Consider the following 27,387-nt stretch of genomic DNA (forward strand, 5'->3'; position numbering starts at 1 on the left):
TCATGTGTCTTATAAAATGCCTTCGGCTGATTGGAGAGTCAGTAACTATGGATATGGCAGCAGTGATGGAAATGAGTTGTTACAACCTACAGTCTCCAGAAAAGGCTGCAGAACAGATTCTGGAAGATTTGATCACTATTGATGTGTAAGGAGAATTTAGGGTAAAGTGCATTTCCTAATAGAAATTTAGCAAATTTTAGTGCCAGAATCAAGTTTTTACTGTACATTCAAGTCTATGCAAAGTACTGATTTGAAGTTAAAATGAGTTCTAAATAGGTGTCTCCGTTTTTTTTTTTTTTTTTTTTTTTTTTTTTTTTTTTTTTGGTGTCTCCGTTTTTAAACAAAAAAATCTAACACATGAATTCAGATCTGGAAGCAGACTCAAATTATGGTCTAGGAGCACCGTGGTGGCTCATTCGCTTAGGCATCTGCCTTCAGCTTGGATCATGGTCCTGGGGTCCTAGGATTGAGCCTCATATCAGGCTCCCCACTAAGTAGGGAGCCTACTTCTCCTTCTATCTCTCCCTTCAGCTTGGGCTCTCTCTCAAATAAATAAAATCTTTTTAAAATAAATAAATAAATTAGTCTATTAACTCTTAACTGAGCTATAAATTCTAAAACAAAAGTATTTTCTCACATGCATTTTGTCTGTTATTTCTGAAAAAAAATGAGGAAAAATTTGCTATGTGAACTAAAAGTATCTGGTCTTCCTGTTCCTTAGAGTGTTTAGCGTACAAGACTTATAGAGTCTGTGTTACATAATCTCAGTAGTAATAGTTTTCTAATTATCCTTCTAGAGAAAATGTGATGGAGGATATTTGCAGTAAGCTGCAGGAGATCAAGAACCCAATCCAGGCCATTGGACTACTTGTGCGGGAAATGGATTACGAGACAGAAGTGGAAATGGAAAAGGGGTTCAATCCAGGTGAATGACAACAAACATGTCTCTTTGATTTAGAGAAAATAATTTAACTCCTTTTACATTCTTTTCCTTTTTTTTTTTTAATTATAGCTCAGCCTTTGAATATTCGAATGAATCTTTCCCAGCTGTATGGTGGCAACACAGCAGCATGTATTGTGTGCAGAGGTGTGTGTAAAATTGCCAGTACTCGCTTCCTCATCTGCCGAGACCTTTTGATCTTACAGCATCTGTTAATGAGGCTGGGAGATGCCGTAAGTACTGCTAGAGGGAAACTTGTAAAATCTACTTAACACAGAGCAGAATGTCAGCTCTGTGAGAAGTCTTTTGTCTTTGTTCACTGCTCTATTACGTTTGACCTTTAGTAGATACCTAAAATTGCAGATTAAGAACATACATAACAGGGGATCCCTGGGTGGCGCAGTGGTTTAGCCCCTGCCTTTGGCCCAGGGCATGATCCTGGAGACCAGGGATCAAGTCCCACGTCAGGCTCCCTGCGTGGAGCCTGCTTCTCCCTCTGCCTGTGTCTCTGCCTCTCTCTCTCTCTCTCTCTCTCTCTCACTCTCTGTCTCTCATGAATAAATAAATAAAACTTAAAAAAAAAAAAAAAAGGACATACATAACAAGGGCACCTGGGTGGCTCAGTTGGTTAAGCATCTGCCGTCAGCTTAGATCACAATCCCAGGGTTCTGAGATCCACCCAGACGCCCCAGTTTATTGTACCTTACACAGCTTATCAGTATTTTCACATGTAGTTACCTAGCACAGTTTTATTCAACCAGTCCTGTTTGTGGCCATCCTGTTTGTTGCTAGTTTTTTTTTTTTCATACCTGTAAATGTCTGTATGCCTCTGACTATATCTCTAAGATAAACTCTTAGAACTAGAATTGATTGGTCACAGGCTATGCCCACTTTTAAGGCTTTTGATGATGATGCCAAATTTTCCTCTATGTTCACAACTATTTTTATCTAAAAATAGCATGAGGAAGGTCTTAGATTTCCCTGTTCCTATTCTTGAATTCTAAGTTCAGAGATTCGGTGAAAGTTAACATCTTTGTTTTTTTCTCTTTCACCATCAGCATTTTTGTACTGTTAAATGTTTGGGTAGATATTTTTGCTACTCTAAAATTTAATAGGTGTGTTGCCTTTATGTACATATGTTGCTTTTTGTATGCCCTTTGTAACTGTGTTTGCTATCTATTTTACCTTTATCTGAACCTTAAGAGTTATCATCACTAATTGTTGTGTATGGTCTCACCTACCTACCTACCCATGTATAGGTGATCTTGGGAGCTGGTCAGCTAGTTCAAGACCAGCAAGACCTACTACACCGAACAACTCCTCTACTCTTATCTTATTATCTCATTAAGTGGGGAAGTCAATGCCTGGCAACTGATGTTCCAGTTGACACGTTGTGAGTTTCATTATTCTGATTATTTTTAAAATAAATTGTGAGCTTGAGTATTTTTTTCATTGTCTTAAAAAAATCTTAAACATAATGCAGTTATGTGCTTATGATATTCAGAGAACGTTTAGCTGCTTCATTTTCCAAAGGTCAAAGGCAGCTTATAAGAATCAAAATACTAAGTATACATTGTTGTATATGTGGTTTTTTGAAAAGAAAAAAATGTTTATTCTGAAGTAGAAATGGAAAATATAATTTCTAAAATTTGTCTTTTCTTAGAAACTCATTTTTTATGCCTTTTTTTTTTTATCGAACTATAGTTGACACAATGTTACATGAATTTCAGGTATATAATTATTACATATTTGTGTGTGTTTGATGTAAAGATAAATCCTGTTGAAGGCAAAATAGATGAGATCACAGGGCAAGTTAGACCACACACAAAAATGTACTAGTTATTAAAAGTAGGCTGAGCTCCTTTATAACCAAAAGAAAAAGGAAAATCCATTATTTGCAAGAATTACATTTTCTTTTATTTTACATTTTCAATAAGATAAACTATCCTGTTTGGTAATGTGCTTTCAGTAGAGCTTTCATGTGCAACTCATTAATTAAAAGGACAGTGTTGTTGGGAAACTTTGTAATATTTGTGTAGAACTGCTGTCTTTTTCTCTTTTCTCACAGGGAGTCCAATCTCCAACACTTGTCAGTACTGGAACTAACTGATTCTGGTGCTGTAATGGCAAATAAATTTGGTAAGGATTAGACTATGTACACATTTGATTTTAAATTTGGCTTTTAACTACCTTCAAAAAAAAAATTTGGCTTTTATTGCATATTCATTAAGGTGGTCCTTTGCCACCTCTGCCTCACAAAGATTAGGTAGGCTCTGCTTTCATTTTGAGAGGTTTATAACCAAGCTGTGGTCTGAGGGCTATTACAGGATGTCCATGAAACCCCGTGAAGCCTAAATCAGGCATAAACTAAGGGTGTTGCCTTATGTATGTATTGCTGCTTTTCCATTACATGTTGATGCTCTGGGGATTAATTCAAGAAAATTATTTTTAAAATTTACTAAGTTCGTGATAGCTTTTATAATCTAAATAAATATTCAAAAGATGTCATCTCTCATACTTGAGAACCATTCTGGAGAATTTTATATGATTTTGGTATAAAACTTGGAATCTGGGCAGCCCCTGTGGCGTAGTGGTTTAGCGCCACCTGCAGCCGGGGGTATGATCCTGGAGACCCGGAATCGAGTCCCACATTGGGCTCCCTGAGTGGAGCCTGCTTCTCCCTCTGCCTTTGTTTCTCTCTCTCTCTCTCTCTCTCTCTGTGTGTCTCTCATGAATAAATAAATAAAAAATCTTAAAGAAAAAAACAAAACTTGGAATCTTGAGACCATATTTAGTGTAAATACTCCCTAAGGAAGAAGCTTAGGTATAATGAGATCAGTGAAAAGAAAAATGAGTACAGTGTTGATTAAGTGGCTTTTTATTGTGTTTGTAAAGTACTTCACACTTTACAAATTGCTTTTATTATATTGCTGTTACACCCATAATGCATTTTATGTTTTGAAATTATGTTCTTTATTACAAGCATAAAATGAATTGGTAGACTATCTTAATTGAAAATTGACACTTCTATCACAAGTTGATGATTGTCATAACTTTTTATTTTTAAGTATCTAGCCCTCAAACAATTGTGGAATTATTCTTCCAAGAAGTCGCGAGAAAACATATCATATCTCATCTCTTCTCTCAACCAAAGGCACCTCTGAGTCAAACTGGGTTGAACTGGCCTGAGATGATTACTGCAACTACCAATTATTTATTGCAGCTTTTGTATCCTTTTATTTAAAAGCCAATTAGGGATTCCTGGGTGGCTCAGTCAGTTGGCTAGGTGGCTAACTCTTGACTTTGGCTCAGGTCATGGGATCAAGCCCTGCATCGGGTTCCACACTCAGCAGGAAATCTGCTTGTGGAGTCTCTCATCCCTCTCCCTCTGTTCCTCCCACCATGTGTGCATGCTGCATCTCTCTTTCTCTCTCTCTCTCTCTCTCTCTCTCTCAAATTGTTTTTAAAAAATAAAAGCCAGTTAAAAGATTTTTTCTATCTAAACAGCCTAAGGCTCTTATTCTCCCTATATAATGAAGATTTTTAATGAGATTGGGTGTTTATTGCCCAAACGAGATGATACTTACTTTCAGATATCCCAATTTTTATTTTATCTTGTTTTATTTCCTCAGGAATTAGCCAGATTTATAGGTACACAAATGTTAATACTTAGATCCCTTTAAAATATTATATGTTCAAGTATTTATTGAATGGCTCCATATGTCCGACACTGTGGTAGGTGCTACCCAGCACCAGCAGTGCTATCCACTGGCACCAGCAGTACGAGCAGTATATCAGAATTGGGAGTGATCGCCCAGGGATAAAATATATGGTTTAGCCCATAGTTAATGGAGTTCTGAGCTAGGTATGTGACTAGGCTTCTAGTATATAACCTTTAAACTGTATTTGTCTAATATTAAGGTTACATAGTTATGTGGAATGAACACGTACTCTGCCATCTTCTGTACCTTCTTTTTTTTCTCTACCTTAAGTCATCGCATGAAGTTTGATGTCCAATATGTATAAATATTTTTAAATTTTGCCCAAAAATTAGAAAAAATCTCCTTATCCAGTGACTAGATGGCCTAGCAATCCCGGTTGTCTCTTTCTGGAATGTTTGATGGGAAATTGTCAGTATGTACAATTGCAGGTAAGTCCTATTGAATATTTCAGGTTTTAATCATTCTTTTAAAGAAGGTGATTTCTGGATATTTTTTGTTTATGAATGTTACCTGCATCTTAGTTGTCTAATAATAAGAACCATAAATAATTTAAACTTGATTGCAGCAAAACATACTCCAGAAACATTTTCTTTACTTATCTCTTAACATGTCATTCCTAACTATTTTTAGAGTATCTCGTTTTGCTTTTTTAATCCTGTTAGGTTCTCTTTATATTAAAACAAAGGTAACATTGTCTTCATGTAAATCATTTACTGGAGTCATCTAGTCATTAAACCAGTAAATACCAAAAGCTGGAAAATTGCTAAGTTGGAAAAGCGTATGTGTGTTTACATGTGTTGGTGTTACTGGAGTCCTGTTTGCTGTTTTAAAGTGTCTAACCTAATACAAGAATAGATTAATAGGATGAGATTTTAATTTACAGATAATTTTAGTAAATAACACCTTTTGTGTTGATTGATCACTATCCTCTTTCCCTCTGTGAAGAACTTGGGAATGGTTATCTCATATTCATTCTCTAATCACAAAGCACCTTTTATGCCTTTAAGGATTATATTCAACTGCTACGTCCCTGGTGTCAAGTCAATGTTGGTTCCTGTCAATTTATGCTGGGACGGTGTTACCTCGTTACAGGAGAGGGACAGAAGGTAAATTGCATTCAAATGATGAACCAACTTCAGTGCAAAGAGAACACTCAGTCTCCATCTAACTAGTTAGGGGAGATGGGAGGCAGAATCCTCTAGATAAGGATAAAGATGATTAGTGCCAGCAAGAGCCACATGGGGATTGTTCAGCTTTCATGTGCTTTGCAAATTAGTTAGAACATGGAAAAACATGAAGAAGAAAACATGAAAACCCTTTTGCCCCATATAGGTGTTTTTAGGGATGGATTTTGTACATCAAATTTATTACTCAACTACATTGTTTTTATTATATATATATTTAAATTTTAGGCTGCTTTCTCCCTCCCCCCCATTATGGAAGTTTACCATTCTGATTTGTTCCCTGACATCCTATTTATGTAAATTTTCAAACATGCAGAAAAGTTTAAAGACTTATTAAAACAATCAGATACTACTCAAATTTTACAAATGTTAACATGTTCCTATGCTACCATATTTCTATCACTTTTCTTATTAAAGTTTACTTTTTAATAGCATTTAAGTTGGGCAGCCTGGGTGGCTCAGCAGTTTAGTGCCACCTTCAGCCCAGGGCCTGATCCTGGAGACCCAGGATCAAGTCCCACATCGGGCTCCCTGCGTGGAGCCTGCTTCTCCCTCTGCCTGTGTCTCTGCCCCACCCCCCCCTGTCTGTCATTAATGAATAAATAAAATCTTTTAAAAAAATAGCATTTAAGTTAAAAAGTGAGATAAGTTAAAGAAAAATTCTAAATAATGTGCCAGAATTTAGAATGGCAGAAATTATAAATACAATTAACAGTCTTTTTCTTTTTTTAAGATTTATTTATTTATTCAAGAGAGATGCAGAGAGAGAGAGGCAGAGACATAGGCAGAGGGAGAAGCAGGCTTCACATAGGAAGCCCGATGTGGGACTCGATCCTGGACCCTGAGATCACACCCTGAGCAGAAGGCAGCTGCTCAACCACTGAGCTACCCAGGCGTCCCTATAGTTAACAGTCTTAATTTTTCTTTTTTGGCTTTCCTTTAGAACCCGAACACCCCCTTGCCCCGAATTTAAGCACCTAGAATTAGAACAGTCCATTTTAAGTCATTTTATATTCTTTTATTCCTCCAGGCTCTGGATTGCTTCCGCCATGCAGCATCTGAAGTGGGCAAAGAGGAATTCTTGGATCGCTTGATTCGCTCAGAGGATGGGGAGATTGTGTCCACTCCCAAGATGCAGTATTATGATAAGGTACATCACTGTGTGGTTTGGTCCCTCTACATCACCCTGTGTAAAAATGTACCTGAAATTGTTATGGTATTTGGGGAGAAAAATAATGTAAAAATTTAATCAGTCCCTGAACTTCCAAGATAAGAGAAATGAATTTACCTGGAGAAATTAAAGAAATGTACATTTTAATGAAATTGGTGAGTGTTCTTAACTTAAGCTAAAATCCCATCATGAAACCATTTTATTAGCCCAGTCATCACTGGAATTTTATTGATAATAGTCTTGCCAAAATCTTGAAGAATTAACTTAAAATACTGTGTTTAGCCTTAGGTTAAGATTTGGCCCTTGATACCTCTCCTGACTACTTTTCCTATCACTCTTTTTTCTGATCACTCAGTCATAGCAAGAGTGGCCTACTTACTATCTCATGCAAGCCAGGTATATACTCTGTTCCCTTCAAGACCTTTCTACCTGCTGTTCCCTTTTTTCCAGATACTTAAGCCCTCGTGTCATTGAAATCTCTGCGCCTATGTCACCTCCTCAGAGTTCCTCTCAGCCTCCCCATGTAGAATAGCTGTGGTGCTCACCCTCTCCATGTTCACCTGCCCCCTCTTTCCCTCACATACAGATTGAAGCACTGTGAGCAATTTCTGTCCTTGACTGGCTGTTTTATCTTCTTTATAACATTTAACCATGCATCCAGTCAGATTTTTAGATAACCATTTCCCACCAAAAAGTAAATGCGACAAAGGCAGGCTTAACCCTCTTGTTCAGTCCTTGAAAAAGAGACAAATGATTGTTTCCTTTTAAGTGAGCTCTACATCCATCGTGGGGCTTGAACTCATGACCCTGAGATCAAGAGTCACATGCTCTACTGATTGAGCCAACCAGGCACCCTGAGATAAATGAACTTACACTGAAATAGATTGTAGCTTTTTTTTTTTTTTTTTTTTTTTTTTTTAAGATTTATTTAGGGCAGCCCTGGTGGCTCACCGGTTTAGCACCACCTTTGGCCCAGGGTGGGATCCTGCAGACCCAGGATCGAGTCCCATGTCGGGCTCTCTGTGTGGAGCCTGCTTCTCCCTCTGCCTGTGTCTCTGCCTCTCTCTCTCTCTCTCTCTCTCTCATGAATAAATAAAATCTTAAAAAAAAAAAAGCCACCCAATCACTGAGCCACCCAAGCATCCCTAGATTGTATCTCTTAATAATCCTCCACCATCCATCTGATAAGAAAATTATTTTGAATTCTAAGGATTTTTTTTAAAGATTTATTTATTTGAGAGAGAGAGAAAGTGTGTGCATAAGCGAGAATTTTAAGCAGGCTCCACACTCAGCACAGAGCCCAACACAGGGCTCAATCTCAGGACCCTGAAATCCAGACTCGATCACTTAACCCCACCGACTAAGCCACCCAGCCACCCCAGTTTGAGTTTTTTTGTTTGTTTGTTTTGGGTTTTTTTATCTATTTATTTTTAAGTAATCTCCACACACAGTGTGGGAGTCAAACTCACAACCCCAAGATTAAGAGTTGCCCACTCCACCTTTTAAGCCAGCCAACCACCCGAATTCTAAGGATTTTTAATGAAGCTAGATAAGTTTGAGGAATTGATAAATCCCCTGAAAGTATGTGCAAAATGTTGCTTGTTTTGTTTTGGGGTTTTTTTTGTTTTGTTTTGTTTATGTTTTTGTTTTTGTTTTGTGGAGAAGCTCCATAGCTTTCATCAAAAGAAACTTTTTGATTCGGGGATCCCTGGGTGGCTCAGCGGTTTAGTGCCTGCCTTTGGTCCAGGGCGTGATCTTGGAGTCCCAGGATCAAGTCCCACATCGGACTCCCTGCATGGAGCCTGCTTCTCCCTCTGCCTGTGTCTCTGCCTCTCTCTCTCTCTGTGTGACTATCATAAATAAATAAAAAATTTTAAAAAAAGAAAGAAACTTATTGATTCAAAAAAAATGAAAAATCACTGCTGCAGACTCAACCACTGAGCCACCCAGGCATCCCAAGATGTGCTGATGCTTAATAGAAGGATCAACCCTAGTGCCCTTAGTTGGTCCTTTTACCAGGTGGTCATTTGTCATTTAGTTTCAAGGCATCTGAAGGAAGAGTGAGAGTGTCACAGCTGGGGCAGGGATACAGAGTGGCCCCTAAACCACTCCATTTGATTTCAGTAGATTTGCTGGTTAAATTGTTTTACTTATGATACTGCTTCATTTTAATTAAAATCACCCTCACAATTTTAAAAAATTCCTGGGCAGCCCAGGTGGCTCAGTGGTTTAGTGCCGCCTTCGGCCCAGTGCGTGATCCTGGGGACCCGGGGTCGAGTACAACATCAGGCTCCCTGCATGGAGCCTGCTTCTCCCTCTGCCTGTGTCTCTGCCTCTCTCTCTCTGTCTTTCTGTGTCTCTCATGAATAAATAAATAAAATCTTAAAAAAAAAAGATTAAAAATAAATAAAATCTTTTAAAAATAACTAAATTAATTTGCTTTTTAAAAAATAAATGTTATATTTCAAGAAAAAGTATAAAATAAAAACTAAGCATCCAAAACAAAAAGATGTTTTATACTGTTAATAAAGAAAAGAATAAATAAGTACTAACAAGTAAAAATAATTCAAAACTATTACTATTTTCTGTATTTCATCTTTCTTTAAATTTATTTATTCGGTATGTTATACATATTAGCTGTGTGTACATAAGTAAATACATGTGCGTACAGACATTAATGGGGAGACAAAAAAGTTTGAAGAGCACTGTTCTGGGACTGCTGAGTGGCTCAGCAGTTGAGTGCCTGCCTTTGGCTCAGGGAGTGATCCTGGGGACCCAGGGTCGAGTCCCACATCGGGCTCCCTGCATGGAACCTACTTCTCCCTCTGCCTGTGTCTCTGCCTCTCTCTCTCTGTTAGTGTCTCTCATGAATAAATGAATAAAATCTTAAAAAAAAAAAAAAAGAAAAGGATTATGTCAAACATTATTCTCTTTAGGTTTTATAAGGCTATGGTGGCAATTTATTTTCTGGGCTTTATTTTTTTATTTTTTTTATTTATGATAGTCACAGAGAGAGAGAGAGAGGCAGAGACATAGGCAGAGGGAGAAGCAGGCTCCATGCACCGGGAGCCCGACGTGGGATTCGATCCCGGGTCTCCAGGATCGCGCCCTGGGCCAAAGGCAGGCGCCAAACCGCTGCACCACCCAGGGATCCCTATTTTCTGGGCTTTAAATTCATCTGTAATCTAAATAGTTACTAGGAAAAGTTAGTGAAATTGTGTGTGTTCCTTTAATAAATACTTAATAAGAGCCCACTTTGTACTAAACATTGAACATACAGCCATGAACAAAAAGAACAATAGGAAATTTTACAGTAAGCCTGTTATTTGACAATAGAATCTAAAGGAGAGTCTTTCTTTTTTTTTAATTTCAATTATTTAAGTAATCGCTACACTCAGTGTGGGGCTTGAGCTCACAACCCTGAGATCAAGAGTCGCATGCTTTTCCGACTGAGCCAGCCAGGCATCCCTAAAGGAAAGTCAAATATTAACCAAATAATCCTGTCTTGTGGTCAACATCTTTGACAATCTTCATCTTACCTAGTTATCTTTCTGATTGATTTAATTTCTATTTCAATTTGAAGTGCACTATCATATTAATTTTAATGGAAACTCTATTTCTCCTTAGGTTTTGCGTCTACTAGATGTTGTTGGTTTGCCTGAGCTGGTTATTCAGTTGGCTTCGTCAATATTAACTGAAGCAGGTGGTGACTGGAAAAGTCAGGTAAGAACTATCTGTAATCTAGTTATTTCCCATTAGATTTGTCATGGATATGGGATTTTAATTGTTATTATTCTTTTTCCCTCTATGTTTGACATTTAGGCTACTTTAAGGACATGCATTTTCAAACATCATTTGGATTTGGGTCACAATAGCCAAGCCTATGAAGCCTTAACCCAAATTCCTGATTCTAGCAGGTAGTCAACCCCAGTCTTTTTTTAGAGGAGGCAATTTACCAGCCCTGTTTAATCCAGTGAGATAGTTTGCCCTTACATCCCCTTTTTTTTTTTTTTTTTCATTCTAGGCAGTTAGATTGTCTGCGGCAGCTGGTGGTAGTTCTTTGTGAACGCTCACAGCTACAAGATCTTGTAGAGTTTCCCTATGTGAATCTGCATAATGAGGTAATTTTTTTTGTCTACTGATGACTGAACACAGCTGTCTGGGTTATCCTGCTAGCTACTAACTCTGATATCTAATTGCTTCCCCTTTATTAGGTTGTGGCAATAATTGAATCTCGTGCGCGAGCTGTGGACCTTATGACTCACAATTACTACGAGCTCCTCTATGCCTTTCACGTTTTTCGCCACAATTACCGAAAGGGTGAGCAGTTGAAGCCAACAGTCTTTGTTGGGGGCCACCTTAGAAGTTTAACCAAGTTTTATAAAAATGCTGTTTGATTTGGTAATTTTACCTTATTTCTGCCATTGAATGAGTGTTCTCTATAAGCATTTGGGGAAATTAAGCTTCACCCTTTTAAAGATTACCTGTTAGCCTTAAAGACATGTGCTTATCCCATTCTAGAACATTCTTGACGCATTTCCAGTGAGATGGCATTCTGTCTATATCTTCTGTCTGATTTTTTAAAAAACTAAATTTTTTACCAGAGGCGTCTTGAATTCTTGTGGCTAGTTTTGAGTTCTTGTGCCAACTTGCTATTAGCCTTTTCTTCTTTTTGCTGATTCTTTTGAGAGTAAGTTGTAGATGTCATGTTGCAAGGCATAAATATTAAAGATGCATCTGCAAAGGACATTTTCTTACATGACTTCAATACAATTAACAGATTAAGGAGATAAAACTAATGAATTAAATGTAAATATAATGCTGTTGTGTTGTTTTGGAGGAGGTTTTGGTTTGGGTTTTTGGTTTTTGGTGGGCAGTGCAAATACCAGATATGGCAGGTACTTGGAAATATTTGTTGAGAGAGGAAAGTCAGTCAATTTCATTTTAAATAAAATTATATAAATTTTAAAACTGTTGGAATGAAAAATAGTTTCATTTGAAAACTAAAAGAAATGTTAAATGCTCTTTGGTTTCTGGAGTCTCATGCAGCCTCAAACAAGATGTTTTTCAGTATTTCATTCAACCTGTGTAACTAAAGTATTATGAAACTTCTTAATACTTCTAATCATTCTTAATCAGAGAATCCAAACATTTCTTGGTCTCACTGGTTGGAATTAGGTAACAATATGGCTGAAAGTAGCACTCCAAACTACTCTTCTGTACTGTCTGGGAATGTATCTAAAAGTTAGAGGTAGGACACCTGGCTGGCTCAGTTGGTAGTGTGTAACTTTTGATCTCAGGATTGTAAGTTCAAGCCCCAGGGGCACCTGGATGGCTCAGTGGTTGAGCTTCTGCCTTCTACTCAGGTCGTGATCCCAGGGTACTGGGATCAAGTCCCGCATCTGACTCCCCACAGGGGCCTGCTTCACCCCCTGCCTATGTCGCTGACTTTCTCTGTGTCTCTCATGAATAAATAAATAAAATCTTAAAAAAAAAAAAAAGTTCAAACCACATGTTGGGCTTAGAGATCACTTAAAATGAATGAACCAGGGTGCCTGGGTGGCACTCGGCTGAGTGTCTGCCTTTGGCTCAGGTCATGATCCCAGGGTCCTGGGATCGAGCCCCACATCATCAGGCTCCCTGCTCAGCGGGGAGCCTGCTTCTCCCTCATCCCACTGCTTATGCTCGCTTTATCTCTCTCAAAGTCTTAAAAAAAAAAAAAAGTGAATGAATGTCAGAAGTAACATTTACAGATTTTATATACATAACATAAACTTTACTAACTTAACCAGTTTTTAGTGTTCATTAGTGTTATGTATGTTGTATATATGGTTACTGTGTAACCAATGTCCAGAACTTTTCATCTTGCAAATGGAAACACTATAGTCATTAAACAACAACTTCACATTTTCACCTCCTGCAGCTCCTGGCAACCATCATTCTACTTTCTGTCTCTGAATTTGACTACTGGAGTCATATGGTATTTGTCTTATTGTGGCTGGCTTATTTCACTTAGCCTAATATCTACAAGGTTCATCCATGTTACAGCATGTCAAAACTTCCTTCCTCTATTATATGTATATGTCACATTTTGTTTATCCATCAATGAACACTTGGATTGCCTACATCCTGGCTATTATGGGTAATGGCCGCTATGAACAGGGCACACAAATATCTCCTCAAGACCCTGCTTTCAATTTTCAGTCTATATGCCTAGAGTGAAATTGCTGGATCACCAGGTAATCCCATTTTCAATTTTTTAAGGAACTGCCATATTTTCCATAGCAGCAATACCAGTTTACATTTCTATCAGCAGTGTACAGCTGTTCCAGTTTTCCAACATGCTCACCAACACATGATTTTTTTCTGGTTTTAGGTTAAACTCAATTTTGTTTTCAGTTTTAGTATTTGTGGGATGCCTGGGTGGCTTGGTGGTTGAGCATCTGTGTTTGGCTCAGGGCGTGATCCTGGGGTCCAGGGATCGAGTCCTGCATCAGGCTCACTGCGAGGAGACTGCTTCTCCTTCAGCCTATATCTCTGCCTCTCTTTCTGTGTCTCTCATGAATGAATAAATAAAAAAAAAAAAAGTTTTAGTATTTGCTAAGTATAACAAATTTTCTAAAACACATCTTTTTAAAAATATTATTTTTTAAGTAATCTCTACACCCAAAATGGGGCTCAAACTTACAACCCCAAGCTTAAGAGTTGTATGTTCTTCTGACTAAGCCAGCCAGGCTCCCCTCTAAAACACATTTTTAAAGTTTTGATGTCTAATTTATTATTACCTCCTAGCTGGCACAGTGATGTTTGAGTATGGAATGCGTCTTGGCAGAGAGGTTCGAACTCTGCGGGGACTTGAGAAGCAAGGCAACTGTTATTTGGCTGCTGTTAACTGTTTACGACTTATTCGTCCAGAATACGCGTGGATTGTACACCCAGCATCGGGTGCAGTGGTATGAAAGCTTCCCACCTTGGGGTTTGGGGATCATTTAACTTAATTTGGTTTGGTCCTTTTGAAACCATCACCTCATTTGCTTCATTTTGTTTAAAGTTTCTACTGGGATATTTGTGAACTTCATCTATTTTTGCAGCAATACCCTTGTTATATATTACCACCCCTTTAGTTCTCAAGTTTCAAATTATTTTAGGAAGAAGTATTGCAGTATGATTTTGGATTTAGACCTAACTTCAAGCAAATTACTTAATTTTTTGCTGTCCAGTTACTCTCTTGCATAAAATAGGGATGATGGTGGTGATAATGTCTGCCTTATAGGATTGTTTGAGTATTAAATGAGGCAATTCATTCAGATTTCTTAGAACAGTGACCCTGCCTGGGCTGCAAAAAATGCTCAGTAAATGGTAGCTGCTTTTATTTCATTCATTTTTGTTAATTCAATCTGCAATTACTGTTTTTGTTTTTTGGGATTTTTTTGTTGTTTTTTTTGCAATTACTGTTTTAAAGGATGTGTACTTTAAAAATGCTGATGGGGTCATATATATGCAGCAACTCATGTTGTATATAATTCCTGTGTTTACTAGACGGTTTCCCAGAGTCAGGGATAGATAATATAACTCTGGAACCAAGGAATGGCAGGTGGTTTATATGGAGGTTAAATCTACATCCTTAGACCCAGAAACATGTTAGAGCTAAGTGGGCCAACTTGGCAAACAACTCCATTCCTTTGTCTGGTAATTATAGTACCTTTGTAAAAAGAGCCATACCAGGGGGCACCTGGGTGTCTCAGTTAAGCATCTGCCTTCAGCTCAGGTCACGATCCCAGGGTCCTGGGATCTAGCCCCACATCCTGCTCCCTGGTTGGCGAGGAGCCTGCTTCTCCCTCTTCCTCTGCCTGCTACTCCCTCTGCTTGTTCTCTCTCTCTTTCTCTCTCAAATGAATAAATAAAAGAAGACCCATGCTAGTTGAAATAAACATAATTTATATGGAGAGAATTTAACCATGAAAGCTCTGGATCACAGTTAGTGATATCAAAATAAGATACGGGGCAGCCCGGGTGGCTCAGGGGTTTAGCACCACCTTCAGCCCAGGGCTTGATCCTGGAGACCCGGGATCTAGTCCTGCGTCAGGCTCCCTGCATGGAGCCTGCTTCTCCCTCTGCCTGTGTCTCTGTCTCTCTCTCTCTCTCTCTGTGTGTTTCATGAATAAATAAATAAAATCTTAAAAAAAAAAAAAAAGATACAGCTGACCCTTGAGCAACATGAATTTGAACTGTGCAGGTCCACGTATACATGATTGTTTTCAATAAATGCAGTAATGTAGGAGATGCCTGGGTGGCTCAGTCAGTTAGGCACCAGACTCTTGATTTCAAATCAGATCATGATCTCAGGGTCATAGAATGGAGCCCTATATCACACTCAATATGGAATCTACTTGAGATTCTCTCTCCCTCTCCCCCTCCCCCCACTCATACATTCTCTTAAGAAATAAATTTTTAAGGAATCTCTTTAAAAATGTAAATGTATTTCTCTTCCTTACGATTTTTTTGAATAACATGTTCTTAGCTCACTTTATTGTGAGAATACAGCATATAATACAGATAACATAAAAACATGTTAATGACAGTTTATGTTCTTGGTAAGGCTTCCGGTCAATAGCAGGCTATTAAGTTTTTGCAGGAGTCAAAAGTTATATGCAGATTTTCTTTTTTTTTTTTTTTTTTTAAGATTTGTGTACTCATGAGAGAGACACAGGGGGTGCGGGGAGAGGCAGAGGCACAGGCAGAGGGAAAAGCAGGCTCCCCACTGGGAGCCCGATGTGGGACTAAATCCCCGGACCCGGGATCATGCCCTGAGCCAAAGGCAGACACTCACCTGCTGAGCCACCCAGGCGTCCCTATATGCAGATTTTCAGCTACACAGGGCATTGGTGCCCCTAATCCTCATGTTGTTCAAGGGTCAACTGTACTAACTTTTCAGCTTTTCATTAACTTTTAATCACTTATTTTGTCTTCTCAGTATGATCGTCCTGGAGCATCCCCTAAGAGGAATCATGATGGAGAATGCACAGCTGCTCCAAGTGAGTTGGGGGTCTCCCTTTGTTGTATTATAGTGTAATCTGTATTAAATGTGTGTTTTTATATAGTAGTTGTAATATGTATATAGCAGTGTAAAAATACTGTAAAGTTTCTTTTAGCTTATTTTCAATATTTTAATTTGCTAAAAGTTGTCTGGTTGCTCTTTGAAAACTTCGTATGGCTGCATGAGAAATGAAAATGCTTTAAAAAGAGTGTTGCTTGCTGTATTTAATCAGCTTATTATCAAACTTGTTTAATCAGGGTCCTTGGATATTACCATGGAGACATGCTATTCCTCCTTTAAGAGCCTGGGCTCTAGAGTTGGACACACCTTGTTTTAATTCTGCATCTCACTATGGGCATGTTCCTTGCTTACTGATCTAGTAATAGCATCTCAGAGTTTGTTTGTTTGTTTGTTTTTGCATCTCAGAGTTGTAAGAGTTAAATGAAATTCTGTGTAAAATACCTTGTAAGTATCTCCTTATCTGCAGCTGTTGTTATTCTAGTGGTTTGATTTGACTGAGCTGCATGCTGGAAGCAGGGCTGTTGCTTTATTTTTAAGGTTGCTTATATGGAGCCCCCTGCTTTCCCTCCAGTGCCTTTGGAATTGATGTTGAATTAATGTTTAGTGAAAATTGACAGGCTGAGTTAATAGGCACTGATGATAGGCACTTCCTTTGTACTTTGAGAATCAAAAATATTTTTCTTTGGCTTCTAGCCAATCGGCAGATTGAAATTCTAGAACTGGGAGACCTGGAGAAAGAGTGTTCCTTGGCCCGTATTCGCCTCACTCTGGCTCAGCACGACCCGGCAGCAGTTGCGGTTGCAGGTAGTGATGCGGCAGTCTGGGAGGAGGCTTCGGGGCCAGCCAGCAGATGCAGTGTGCTAGACCAGTGTGCTAGATGGGCCAGTCACCTCTCACTGTTACTCTTACAGACTCATCACCAGAGGTAGCTTTGGGTCATTGATAGGCACTGTTGTTGCCACTAAATAGCTCTTTTCCATTTCCACAGGAAGTTCATCAGCAGAGGAGATGGTCTCTCTCTTGGTTCAGGCTGGCCTTTTTGACACTGCCATATCACTCTGTCAGACTTTTAAGCTTCCCCTAACACCAATCTTCGAGGGACTTGCTTTCAAGTATGTATGAAATTGTCTTTCTCTAGTCTTCATTTTCTGCTGCAGAAATACTGTACTGCTGCTTAGTGTGAATAAGTAAACATAGCCAGTTGTGTTTTAAAGACATATTTTTGTTTAGTCTACCACAGTGACTTTAAAATTTATTCTAGTTAATAATGACTTTTTTTAAATCTTGATTTATAGCCTTTCTTGAGAAATAAAAAAATCTGAGATCTCTAGGCCCACATTCCCACAGGACAGTAGTTAACATGGCCTAAATAGGGGTATCCATTTTAGAAAAGGCATGTTCTCTTCAGTCCCTTAGGGACAGCCATCGGCCCCCATAAGCATTATTGAAAAGTGAAGTATTCTAAGTGAAGGAGCCTTGTATCTAAATATTAGGTAATTTGTGAATTGGAAATATTTTTTTTAAACTTTCAGAATTTTTCCTTTGGAACTAAATTCTCTCTTAACACTTACCAATGGCTGTGTGGGTCATCCAGTTGTATGGCTGTGAGGAAAGGAAAGAGCCAATACCCTAATAGTGAATCCAGCGGCAGACGAGCACTAAAGTTATCTCATCTCTGGTTTTAGTAACAAAATAATGTTTTCAGCAAATTAGTTTACCATATGTGGAACGGTTTTCATTGCAGATGCATCAAGTTGCAGTTAGGAGGTGAGGCGGCACAAGCAGAAGCCTGGTCCTGGCTAGCTGCCAATCAGCTCTCATCTGTCATCACCACTAAGGAGTCTAGGTACACCCCTAATGCTCATCCACCCCGAAACGGCTTATACCCTCCATACACTTACCTCATGCACCCATTTAGTGTCTACTGAATGCACTTCACCTTCTTTAGAATCCTTCCCTGGGTACCTGGATGGCTCAGAGGTTGAGTGTCTGCCTCCACCTCAGGTCATGATTCCAGGGTCCTGGGATCAAGTCCTACATTGGGCTCCCCATAGGGAGTCTGCTTCTCCCTCTGCCTGTGTCTCTTTCAAAAAAAAAAAGAATCCTTCCCTAACCCTGATGTGTCAGTAAACTTCCCTTCCTTGAATCGCATTTATAGTTTCTATTGTACAGCTCAGCGCTTCAGAATTGGAACATTTTACAATTTGGGAGTACTCTGACAATAATTTACAATCCCTTAATTAGCACCCCAATATCACTCCTAAGACAGGTATATCATCCTCTGGTTCTAAATCAGAACTTGGTGATTCTTTTTTTTTTTTTTCTTCTCCATGATTCTAATGCTTGATCAGGTTTGGAAATAGTGATCTAAGGCAATTTCCTTGTTTTAGAAATCTGGAACAAAGAAGTTAGTTGAATTGTGTAATCAAGTTAAGATATGGTTAGTGAGAGAGAAATAGAATCCATGTCATTTGGTTTCTAGTACTACCCCTATGTCACATTGACCCTAATAATATTAGTTGCCATTTAGTTATATTATCAATTCAGTTGTGAGCTTCTAAAGATTTTTTTTCCTTATAAAATGGCACTGGAAATACCTGTTAAGAATCTGGAACTCACTGCTCCGTTCTGTTTTTTTCAAGTGCTACAGATGAAGCATGGAGACTATTATCAACTTATCTGGAAAGGTACAAAGTCCAGAATAATTTATATCACCACTGTGTAATCAACAAGCTCTTGTCTCATGGAGTACCTCTGCCTAATTGGCTTATAAACAGTTACAAGGTAAGTGGTATCTTGTATAGAGTAAGCTGATCTTTACCATCATGAATAAACTTCATGAGATGATTAAGAAGAAAAGGTGGTAATTTATGGAAATATACTGGTGTGTGCTTTGGGCAGCTTCTCAATCTTAGCTTAAAAACGCTAAGAACTGGGCAGTCCAGGTGGCTCAGCAGTTTAGCGCTGCCTTCAGCCCAGGGTGTGATCCTGGAGACCCGGGTTCAAGTCCATGTCAGGCTCCCTGCATGGAGCCTGCTTCTCCCTCTGCCTGTGTCTCTACCTCTCTATGTGTCTCATGAATAAATAAATAAAATCTTAAAAAAAAAATGCTAAGAACTGCGTAACTTTAATTCCATATGAAGTACTGGGTGTTTAGAAATAAAGTTCTGGGGCAGCCTGGGTGGCTCAGTGGTTTGGCACTGCTTTCCGCCCGGGGCCTGATCCTGGGGACCTGGGATCGACTCCTGCATTGGGCTCCCTGCGTGGAGCCTGCTTCTCTCTCTGCCTGCGTCTCTGCCTCTCTCTCTCTCTCTCTGTGTCTCTCATGAATAGATAAAATCTTTAAAAAAAAAAAAAGAAAGAAAGAAAGTTCTGCAGGTTAGTGATTAAGCTAATACCTGCTGTGTGTTCACTGAACAATGAGTATATATTTAGAACAATGACTATGTGCATGACACGGTATTTACTGTTTGTTACTCAAAAAATTCACAGAAGTGGGTAAAGTACTTTTCAAAACCAAACAGGGTTTAAGTTTTTGTCAAAATTGGGTTTTTGGACTGTCTGCATCTGAATTATTTGGGTAGTGGACTTCTTCAAAATAAAGATTACTGAGCCCCATTCCACACTTAACACAATCAAATTAATCTGGAGCTAGGATCTGGGATCTATTTTTTTTTTTAAGATTTTATTTCTTTGTTCATGAGAGGCACAGTGAGAGAGAGGCAGAGACACAGGCAGAGGGAGAAGCAGGCTCCACGCAAGGAGCCTGATGTGAGACTCAGCCCCAGGGCTGCATGATCACACCCTGGGCCGAAGGCAGGCACTCAACCGCTGAACCACCTAGGTGTCCCTGGGATCTATATTTTAACAAGCTTCTGATTTGATAGGAAGCATGCTTAAGTTTGAAAACTATATCTGAAATACATTGGGTGGAATAGGGAAGAGAGAATGTAAAGTTTAAAATCAGGAAAGTTGATCTGGGGGAGAAAAAAAAGGAAAGGTGATCTGTTATTTCTTTTTGGGGTTTTATTTTTTTGTTTAAGTAAGAAAGTAGAAAAGGTAGTTAACGATGGTAAAAGTTAAGAAAGTGAGCAATTCAGAATATAGAAAACATAATTACCTAATTAATCTTCCAAACTGAGGTTGTATTCACTTTTGTTTCACCCTGAGTTAAACCAATTTAACTCAAGTAATTAAAGTTGGTGATTCTTTTAACTTCTTTTTTTTTTATTAACTTCTTTTGCTTTTGCCATTCATATATTTCTGAGAATTAATGTGAATATATTGCTATTTAGTACTCAGCATTTCTGAAAAGGTGTGTTGGTTTTTACTACTACTGTGGAAACTGAAGTAGAAAAGTATTAAATAAAATGTGTCTTAGACTGCAACACAGGGTGGGAAGGCCACTTAACAGATAAAGTCTCACAAGGTACCCAAAAGTGACTGGGCTCTTAGGAATCCAACCTTTATCCCAAGATAAGGAAACCCAGATGTTCATTTACTTATATTGAGAAGTATAATTGCCAGGTAATTAACATTCAGCATCCTTCGATCATTGCCCAGAGGTAAGATGGAAATAGGGATGTTCTTAATCTCTGACTTTTTACAGAAGGTTGATGCTGCTGAGTTGCTCCGTTTGTACTTAAACTATGACCTTTTAGAAGAAGCTGTGGATTTAGTTTCAGAATATGTGGATGCTGTATTGGGGAAAGGACATCAATACTTTGGAATTGAGGTAGGCATGTATACATGTTTCTTTTTAATTCTGTATTATCACACTAATAAAGTCAGGATGTGAGAATAGATTAAACTATAGGACAGTGGATTTAAACTTTACTTTTGGTAGTAATACGACTAGTTTTCTCCATGAACAGAAACTGGCACTGTAGGAGACTCCAGTTTCCTGTTTATAAAATGGGAATACATTTCATTTTTCTCCATCAAAGGCAAGTAGCTTTAGTTAGTATTTGGAGGAGTGAATTAATTAAGAACAAAATGCTGTTTTCTGTGTGCCAAAAACTGTGCGGTCTCTGCAAGTGTTTTCTTTTCTTTCTTTTTTTTTTTTTAATATTTTTTTTTTAATTTTTTTTATTTATTATTTATGATAGTCACACAGAGAGAGAGAGAGAGAGAGAGAGAGAGAGAGGCAGAGACACAGGCAGAGGGAGAAGCAGGCTCCATGCACCGGGAGCCCGACGTGGGATTCGATCCCGGGTCTCCAGGATCGCACCCTGGGCCAAAGGCAGGCGCCAAAATGCTGCGCCACCCAGGGATCCCAGATTTTATTTATTTAGCGCAGCCCAGGTGGCTCAGCGGTTTAGCACCTCCTTTGGCCCAGGCCGTGATCCTGGAGTCCCGTGATCGAGTCCCACATCGGGCTCCCTGCATGGAGCCTGCTTCTCCCTCTGCCTGTGTCTCTGCCTCTCTCTGTGTCTCTCATGAATAAATAAATAAAATCTTTTTTAAAAAAAGATTCTCTCTTTAAAAAAAAAAGATTTAAAAAAATAATAATAATAAAAAAAAATAAATAAATAAAAAATAAAAAAAAAAGATTTTATTTATTTATTCATGAGAGACACAGAGAGAGGCAGAGACATAGGCAGAGGAAGAAGCAAGTTCTTCACAGAGAGCCTGATGTGTGGGACGATCCCTGAACTCAGGATCATGCCCTAAGCCGAAGGCAGATGCTCAACCTCCACCCAGGCATCCCTGCAAGTGTTTTCTCATTAAATCCTTATAGCTGCCACTGAGAGATTGTGATAACTCTTGTTTGTTTGTTTTTTACCTGTGAAGAAACAGGCTCAGAGGTTAAGTAAGTTGCCAAAGTTCACATGGATGGTAAAGAAAAGTGCATTTTTCTTTAATAGGCATTAGGGCTCGGGCACCTGGGTGGCTCAGTGGTTGAGTGTCTGCCTTTAGCTCAGGTTGTGATCCCAGGGTCCTGGGATCAAGTCCCACATCGGGCTCCCTGCCGGGAGCCTGCTTCTCTCTCTATGTCTCTCTCTCTGTGTCTCTTATGAATAAATAAAATCTTCTTTTAAAAAAAAGGCCTTAGGGCTCCTTTAAGAAAAGAGGAGACATGAATTTAAAAATACATATGAAATGGGATACCTGGGTGGCTCAACGGTTGGGCAGCTGCCTTTGGCTCAGGTCTTGATCCCAGGGTCTGAGATCAAGTCCCACATTGGGTTCCTGCGGGGAGCCTGCTTCTCCCTCTGCCTGTGTCTGCCTCTCTCTCTCTCTTTGTCTCTCATGAATGAATAAATAAATCTTTAAAAAAAAAAAAAACCTATGAATAAGTAAATAAATACCTGAAAACACATTTGACTTAGCTGAGAAAAGGACAAGTTTCCCAATTGAAGAGAAACAAGGGTGTTAGGAGTGGTACAATTATGTGTCTATGTGTGTGTTTGTGCACACACACAAAATTTCTTATTGTGGAAAAAAAAAAAAGGATAAGTAAAGAGTTTTGTTATCTAAACCTGTGAAACTAACTACCCAGAAGAAATGGTCCACTTTTGAGATTTTCTTCAAATAGTAGATATTTTCCCTTTCAGTTTCCACTGTCTGCAACAGCTCCAATGGTGTGGCTCCCATACTCTTCTATTGACCAGCTTCTCCAAGCCCTGGGAGAGAACAGTGCCAATAGTCACAACATTGCTGTAAGTCAGTCCTTTCATGAGGCATGTGTCTTTTATAAACCCTTGCACTGCCACATACTCTTAAAGCTTGCTCTCCAGTTCTCGAGGATTAAGAGGAGAGCAGAAGCCATTTATTGCCCTTAATATGCTGGCCCAGTCCCTTTCTAAAATGATTACCTAAGTCAGATTCAGTCTGGTTCTGAGAAGAGAACTAGTAATGCTTTTATTAAAATAATGGTGTGGGGTGGGGGCATTTGTGAGGGCACGGGATGTGATGTGCAGTGGGTATTACATGCAACCGATGAATCATTGACTTCTACCTCCAAAGCTAATGATGTACCATATGTTGGCTAATTGAATTTAAATTTTAAAAAATACTGGTGTGATTTGCATGTTGAGAAGATTCGTTAGGATGACTGGATTGGGATACTGCATGTAACAAAGAAGTCTGATTTGATCAATAGTCACAGAGCAGACTCCCATACTGAATACTGAATAAATGAAGCAGAGTGGCAAGCCTCTTTACTACGGGTAGTCTGGTTGGTGAAGTCAAAGTGCTTAAAAATTTCAGTCCTTTTTTGTCGTTGACCTATTCTGTAATGATTCCCTTTTTTCCTCTTCCAGCTATCTCAGAAAATACTTGATAAATTGGAGGACTACCAGCAAAAAGTTGATAAGGCAACACGGGATTTATTATATCGTCGGAATTTGTGATCCGGATGGTTGCCCAGCCTTTGTAACCGCTTGGTGCCTCTTAGGGCTTAAGACTTTACCCTACAGGAACTGTGTATTCCAGGACAATTTTTATATCTGTAAATGATGTATACGACATCAAGCCTGCATTCTGTGCAAAAGAGGAGGGCAGATGAGTCAGAACCTGTGCTTGCTGGCGGTGCTAACACACAATTTCTGGTTTTCAACCTTGGTCTCAAACAGCTGCTTTTGTATATGATTCACAAGCTTTTTTAGAGTTTCTATTTTTTTAAACTACCGAAGACATTCTTTATCTGCAAATTAAAACCCACCCTCACTTTCCAAAATAGCCGATGGTGGTTGGTTGGTTGTAGCAAACCACCAAAAGCAGTCACTGCAAATCCTGCCATTCTTCCCTATCACTTTTTGTATTTCAATGGAATTATTTTGGTCCAGAACTGACATGTATTTTCTGTATTGCAAACAGAGGCTAATGATTTTGCATACTCTTTTCATTATTTATTGTGGAGTTTTTGTATGATCTTCAATAAAGTATTAAATAATTTGCCTAGATTAAACCTAAAATGATGACCAGCTGTCAAAGAAGATACGTTATTTTGAATCTGGTTCTGAGGCTAAAGTTGAGTAAACTCTTAGCTAAGAAAAAAATTGGAAATTTTATCTATACGAATAACCAGTTTTGAAAGTAAATTCTGTTAACTTATATGATTTATGATAATCAAGCCGGACTTGATCATACTACTTGTGTAATAATGTATTGGACCAAAATATAAACTTTCCTGGTCAGATTCTGAAGTATTCATGCCCACAAATTTTGGGAAAGGTGAAAAATAAAATCTTGGATTTTATTCTGTATATTAAAATTTATCTTTTAAGGAAACAGTCTGTATATTACTTGCTTGTATGCCCTTTGACCTCTTTTGAGTTTTCCATAAGGCTTTAATTTTTATACTGTCAATGCCGTATTTACATTATATATTTTAAATAACAATGTGAGCTTCACTGTGGTACCATTTACTGGTAGATATTGAGATGTATGGTTCTTTATTCGTTTTAGCTCTGCTATGATTAATATGAAGTGTTTGATATAATTAGGGACTGGGAAAGCCCTCGCCCTGCCAGAACTCTATAAACCTGTAGCTTCCAACTCTAGCAGGAAATACACATGTATAACCAAAGAACACATATAAAACCAAGAGAAAGATTTCACAGAATATGTATCCTCATTCACTATGTATTCTGATGTTTTCATGCGTGACTAGTGGATCATAACCCATAGTCTGAAAAATATCAAATCCTCTTCTAGCCGTTTTGGAGAATGACAAGTAACTTGCGACTGGCCCTGTTCCAGAAACTTACCCACTTGTGTTGCTCATCAGAGCAGTGGTTTCCATGATGGCAGTTCACAAGACCCTGACCAGTTTTTCCTGTTGTCACTATTTTGGTTCAAGACCTAACCCATGCTAGAGCCAATCCAGCTCTTCTGTTCATTTTCTTCCAGACCAGAAGGGGGAAATTCTTTCACTAAACTTCTCTCTCTGCTTCAGGTCTGCATTTTTGTTTTCCTGGACCATGTGATAATTTAATAGTCCATAATAGCATTGTTATCCCTTGTTTTTTGCACCCCAAAATTTTCTGATTATCAAGTGTTATTAAAAGAGCTCCCTCCTGTGGTCACTTCAACTGCAAATAAACCAAAAAGGGAACAATACAGAGAATATTAGCATGGCCCCTGCTGAATGATAACACGCAAATTGTGCTCACTTTGGCAGCACATATACTAAGATAACACACAAATTCATGAAGTGCTCCATTAAAAAGAAGGAAAAGACCTCCTTCCTTTTTTAGTACTTAGCTACCATTAGGGGCACCTGGGTGGCTCAGTCAGTTAAGCAGCTGACTTGATTTCAATCAACTCAGATCTTGATCTCAGGGTTTTGAGTTCAAGCCCCATGTTGGGCTCCACACTGAGTGTGGAGCCAACTTAAAAATAAATAAAAATAAAGGTGTGACTCTTTTTAAAGAGATTTATCTATCTATTCATGAGAGACACACAGAGAGAGGCAGAGGGCGAAGTGGGCTCCTCACAGGGAGCCTGATGTGAGACGATCCTGGGACCCAAGATCACACTCTGAGCCAAAAGCAGACACTCAACCACTGAGCCACCAAGGCACCACAAAGTGTGACTCTTACAGGGAAAACTTAATATATTGTTTTTAGTGTAACTGATAAGGTACCTACCTTCCCAGCCATTGACGATAAAATGGCATAATTTCTGTGAATAATAGGATATATGACACATTAGTTTCATATTGACCATTCTTACCAAGTTTATCACTGATTTTTGTGACAAAGCTAATTTGTTCTATAAGCCATCTCGTGCATGGGCAGCAGTACATTCTCATTGCTGCCTGTTGTCCTCACTATAATGCTCAAAGATCAGCTCTTGCCAGCTCACTACTGCCATTCCAATTCCTTCCCAAAGCCCAGGCTGTGTTCCTCCTAAATCTCTCCTGAGCACTTAGGGATAAAGAAAAAAAAGCTCGAGATGCCTGAGTGGCTCGGTGGTTGAGTTCTGCCTTCGGCTCAGGGCATGATCCAGGGTCCAGGGATTGAGTCCCACATTGGGCTCTCTGTGAGGAACCTATTTCTCCCATCTGTCTATGTTTCTGCCTCTCTCTGTGCATCTCTCATGAATAAATAAAATCTTTAAAAAATAAAGCTTAAATAATTCAGACACAAGATCTGGAAGCTTATAGAAACCATAGACTACCCATCTTCATAGATTCTACTATTTGGCCACGTTTTTTTTTTTTTTTTAATAAATTTTTATTTATTTATGATAGTCTCACAGAGAGAGAGAGGCAGAGACACAGGCAGAGGGAGAAGCAGCCTCCATGCACCGGGAGCCCGACATGGGATTCGATTCCGGGTCTCCAGGATCGCACCCTGGGCCAAAGGCAGGCGCCAAACCGCTGCGCCACCCAGGGATCCCCGCTGCACCACCCAGGGATCCCTTGGCCACGTTTTAGTTGCCAGCCTGCTCCGGTATGGCTGATACCAACATTGCTCTCACAGAGGGGAATGTAAATATAAATGGGATTCCTATTTAATTAGTCAACAAATGAAAATTCTATCTCATGCTAGGTGATAGAATTTACCCAACTTACCTCAACCTGATATATTGTTTTCTATTAGAACACAGTATAACAGTTCTAAAGTGTCTTAATCTTCACAGTTCTTGGGGATCCCTGGGTGACTCAGCTGTTTGGCGTCGGCCTTTGGCCCAGGGCATGATCCTGGAGTCCTGGAATCAAGTCCCACATTGGGCTCCTTGCATGGAGCCTGCTTCTCCCTCTGCCTGTGTCCCTGCCTCTTTCTCTCTCTGTCTCTCATGAATAAATGAATAAAATCTTTTAAAAAAATAAATGAAGGGACGCCTGAGTGGCTCAGTGGTTGAGCATCTGCCTTCGGCTCAGGGTGTGATCCTGGAGTCCTGGGATCGAGTCCCACATCAGGCTTCCTGCATGGAGCCTGCTTCTCCTCCCTCTTCCTATATCTCTGTCTCTCTCTGTGTGTCTCTCATGAATAAATACATATTTTAAAAAAATAAAATAAATGAAAATAATCTTCACAGTTCTTTCCAATTTTGTCTGTACCTAGAAACTGATAGTCCTGTTACTGTCTTTTCACAAATTGAGACCTTGGTATAATAAGTAATTCATTAACCCCAAGCCACAAGAATGTATCTTTCCATAACTGCATGGAACTCTACCATAAAAGACCAATTTATTATTCAAATGACCCATCCCAGGGGATCCCTGAGTGGCTCAGCGGTTTGGCGCCTGCCTTTGGCCCAGGGTGCGATCCTGGAGACCCAGGATCGAATCCCACGTCGGGCTCCCTGCATGGAGCCTGCTTCTCCCTCTGCCTGTGTCTCTGCCTCTCTCTCTCTCT

The 27,387-nt window shown here is 39.1% G+C and overlaps 1 protein-coding gene and 1 pseudogene across 1 annotated transcript; both read left to right on the plus strand.

Annotated features, from left to right (window-relative positions):
* The first annotated feature begins 22 nt into the window (after nt 1-22).
* Nucleotides 23-24,447, plus strand: NUP160 (nucleoporin 160). Its single transcript, XM_038563266.1, has 22 exons — nt 23-161; nt 798-925; nt 1,013-1,173; nt 2,200-2,333; nt 3,009-3,079; nt 4,009-4,168; nt 5,021-5,090; nt 5,670-5,768; nt 6,877-6,996; nt 10,645-10,740; nt 10,840-10,934; nt 11,042-11,138; nt 11,232-11,337; nt 13,810-13,970; nt 15,992-16,052; nt 16,769-16,879; nt 17,064-17,187; nt 17,820-17,921; nt 18,718-18,859; nt 20,685-20,810; nt 22,633-22,737; nt 23,341-24,447. Exons 1-22 carry the CDS (start codon nt 142-144, stop codon nt 23,428-23,430), a joined length of 2,379 nt encoding a protein of 792 aa, XP_038419194.1. The 5' UTR covers nt 23-141; the 3' UTR covers nt 23,431-24,447.
* Nucleotides 24,448-25,100: 653 nt separating this feature from the next.
* Nucleotides 25,101-25,198, plus strand: LOC119864354 (annotated as a pseudogene).
* Nucleotides 25,199-27,387: the final 2,189 nt, after the last annotated feature.

This window comes from Canis lupus, chromosome 18, assembly GCF_011100685.1.
Source record: "Canis lupus familiaris isolate Mischka breed German Shepherd chromosome 18, alternate assembly UU_Cfam_GSD_1.0, whole genome shotgun sequence".
Taxonomy (NCBI): Eukaryota; Metazoa; Chordata; class Mammalia; order Carnivora; family Canidae; genus Canis; species Canis lupus.

Coding starts and splice junctions, on each gene's coding strand:
- NUP160 (XM_038563266.1), top strand. CDS start 142: ATGTGTAAGGAGAATTTAGG. Junction 11,338..13,809: donor TCGCCACAATTACCGAAAGG/GTGAGCAGTTGA, acceptor ATTACCTCCTAG/CTGGCACAGTGATGTTTGAG. Junction 18,860..20,684: donor GGCTTATAAACAGTTACAAG/GTAAGTGGTATC, acceptor GACTTTTTACAG/AAGGTTGATGCTGCTGAGTT.